Source organism: Colobus angolensis, unplaced genomic scaffold, assembly GCF_000951035.1.
Source record: "Colobus angolensis palliatus isolate OR3802 unplaced genomic scaffold, Cang.pa_1.0 Scaffold692, whole genome shotgun sequence".
Taxonomy (NCBI): domain Eukaryota; kingdom Metazoa; phylum Chordata; class Mammalia; order Primates; family Cercopithecidae; genus Colobus; species Colobus angolensis.
Genome location: NW_012120621.1, coordinates 64,082 through 65,573, shown reverse-complemented (window position 1 = coordinate 65,573; position 1,492 = coordinate 64,082). Strand labels below are relative to the sequence as shown.

Below are 1,492 nucleotides of genomic sequence, written 5' to 3'. Positions count from 1 at the left end.
GCCTCCCAAAGTGCTGGGATTACAGGCTTGAGCCACCGCGCCCGGCCTCAAAAAGTATTTTTCTAGTGATTGTTTGAAGTATATCTGTTAAACCTAGGATGACAGAAACAAGAGTCAGACTCCAAACTCAGCAATCTCCTGGAAAGTTAAAGCAGCAGCCACAGTTTGCTGAGCTCCACAGATGAAACCTAAAATAGACACATCTAACTGCTATCATTCTAAATACTGATCTTAAATTAGTGTTTCCCTAGATCAGAATTTAATGGCATAGCCTGTCTCTAAGACCCTTTAAGATGTGATACACCTTTATGGGAGAATACACTAATAGTCATTTCACCCCCAAAACAATACACTCCCAGCTTAACAAACTATCCTACAGAAACACCAGTGCCACACACATTTCTCTTCTCATGCCTTTGCTCCTGGGTCTCCAGAATGGCACAGCTAAGTCAAGGTAAATTCAAAACTGAAGGCTTAGTCTTTCTATTTTTAGCTACAATGAAAATAATTCACGTGTCTGCTACCTAGAGTCAGTTAAATAATGGCCAAACAAACATTTTCATTTTGAGAAAATTAACTGCAATTGTTTACAATTTACATTTGGTTCTTACCTCGTTTGGATTCACTCATTGAAAATGAATTTAAAGAAGAACAAAAATCTTCTAAGGATGAAGTCAAAGGTGGATAAAATTCTGAGAAGGAGGGTGGAGGAGCATACCTCGCACCAATGGGTAAGGTTCCTAACAGAGATGCCGAAAAGGGCATGCTAGGAGAGACACCGGCAGTCTGAAGGGGTCCTCTGACTAAAGCTGACGGCTGTGGAAGAAAAAAAGATGTGATTAAAATTCATGAAGCTGTCATGGGTTTGGCTGAACTACTTTCAACACCAGCAAATAAAAACATTATTACACTGGGAGATCATGTTTTGGCCAGGCACGGTGGCCTGTAATCCTAACACTTTGGGAGGCCAAGGCAGGCGGACTGCGTGAGCTCAGGAGTTCGAGACCAGCCTGGGCAACACGGTGAAACCCCATCTCTACTAAAATACAAAAAGTTGGCTGTGCATGGCAGCGTGTGCCTGTAGTCCCAGCTACTTGGGAGGCTGAGGCAGGAGAATTGTTTGAACCCAGAAGGTGGAGCTAGCAGTGAGCCAAGATCGCACAACTGCACTACAGCCTGGGCAACAGAGCAAGACTCCATCTCCAAGAAAAACAAAGTTTAAATCAGAATCAAGATTCGTTTAGAACTATTTTAGCTACAGAACTTCTTTTCAAGAACAATTTTTAAAAATAATCAAGGTGGGATGTCTAACTTTTTTTTTTGAGACACAGGCTCACTCTGTCACCCAGGCTGGAGTACAATGGCACAACCTTGACTCACTGCAACCTCCGCCTTCCCAGTTCAAGCGATTCTCCTGCCTCAGCCTCCTGTGTAGCTGGGATTACAGACATGTGCCACCACGCCCGGCTAATTTTTGTATTTTTAGTAGAGA

The 1,492-nt window shown here is 43.0% G+C and overlaps 1 protein-coding gene across 2 annotated transcripts in view; it reads right to left on the bottom strand.

Moving 5' to 3' along the window:
• The window catches only part of ZC3H7A (zinc finger CCCH-type containing 7A), a 54,766-nt gene that overhangs the window by 19,445 nt on the left and 33,829 nt on the right, over positions 1-1,492 (bottom strand). For both annotated transcript variants that reach the window (XM_011926550.1, XM_011926549.1), the window contains one exon: positions 612-816. In XM_011926550.1, coding sequence (XP_011781940.1) covers positions 612-816 — 205 coding nt within the window. The remainder of the gene's footprint in view (positions 1-611; positions 817-1,492) is intronic.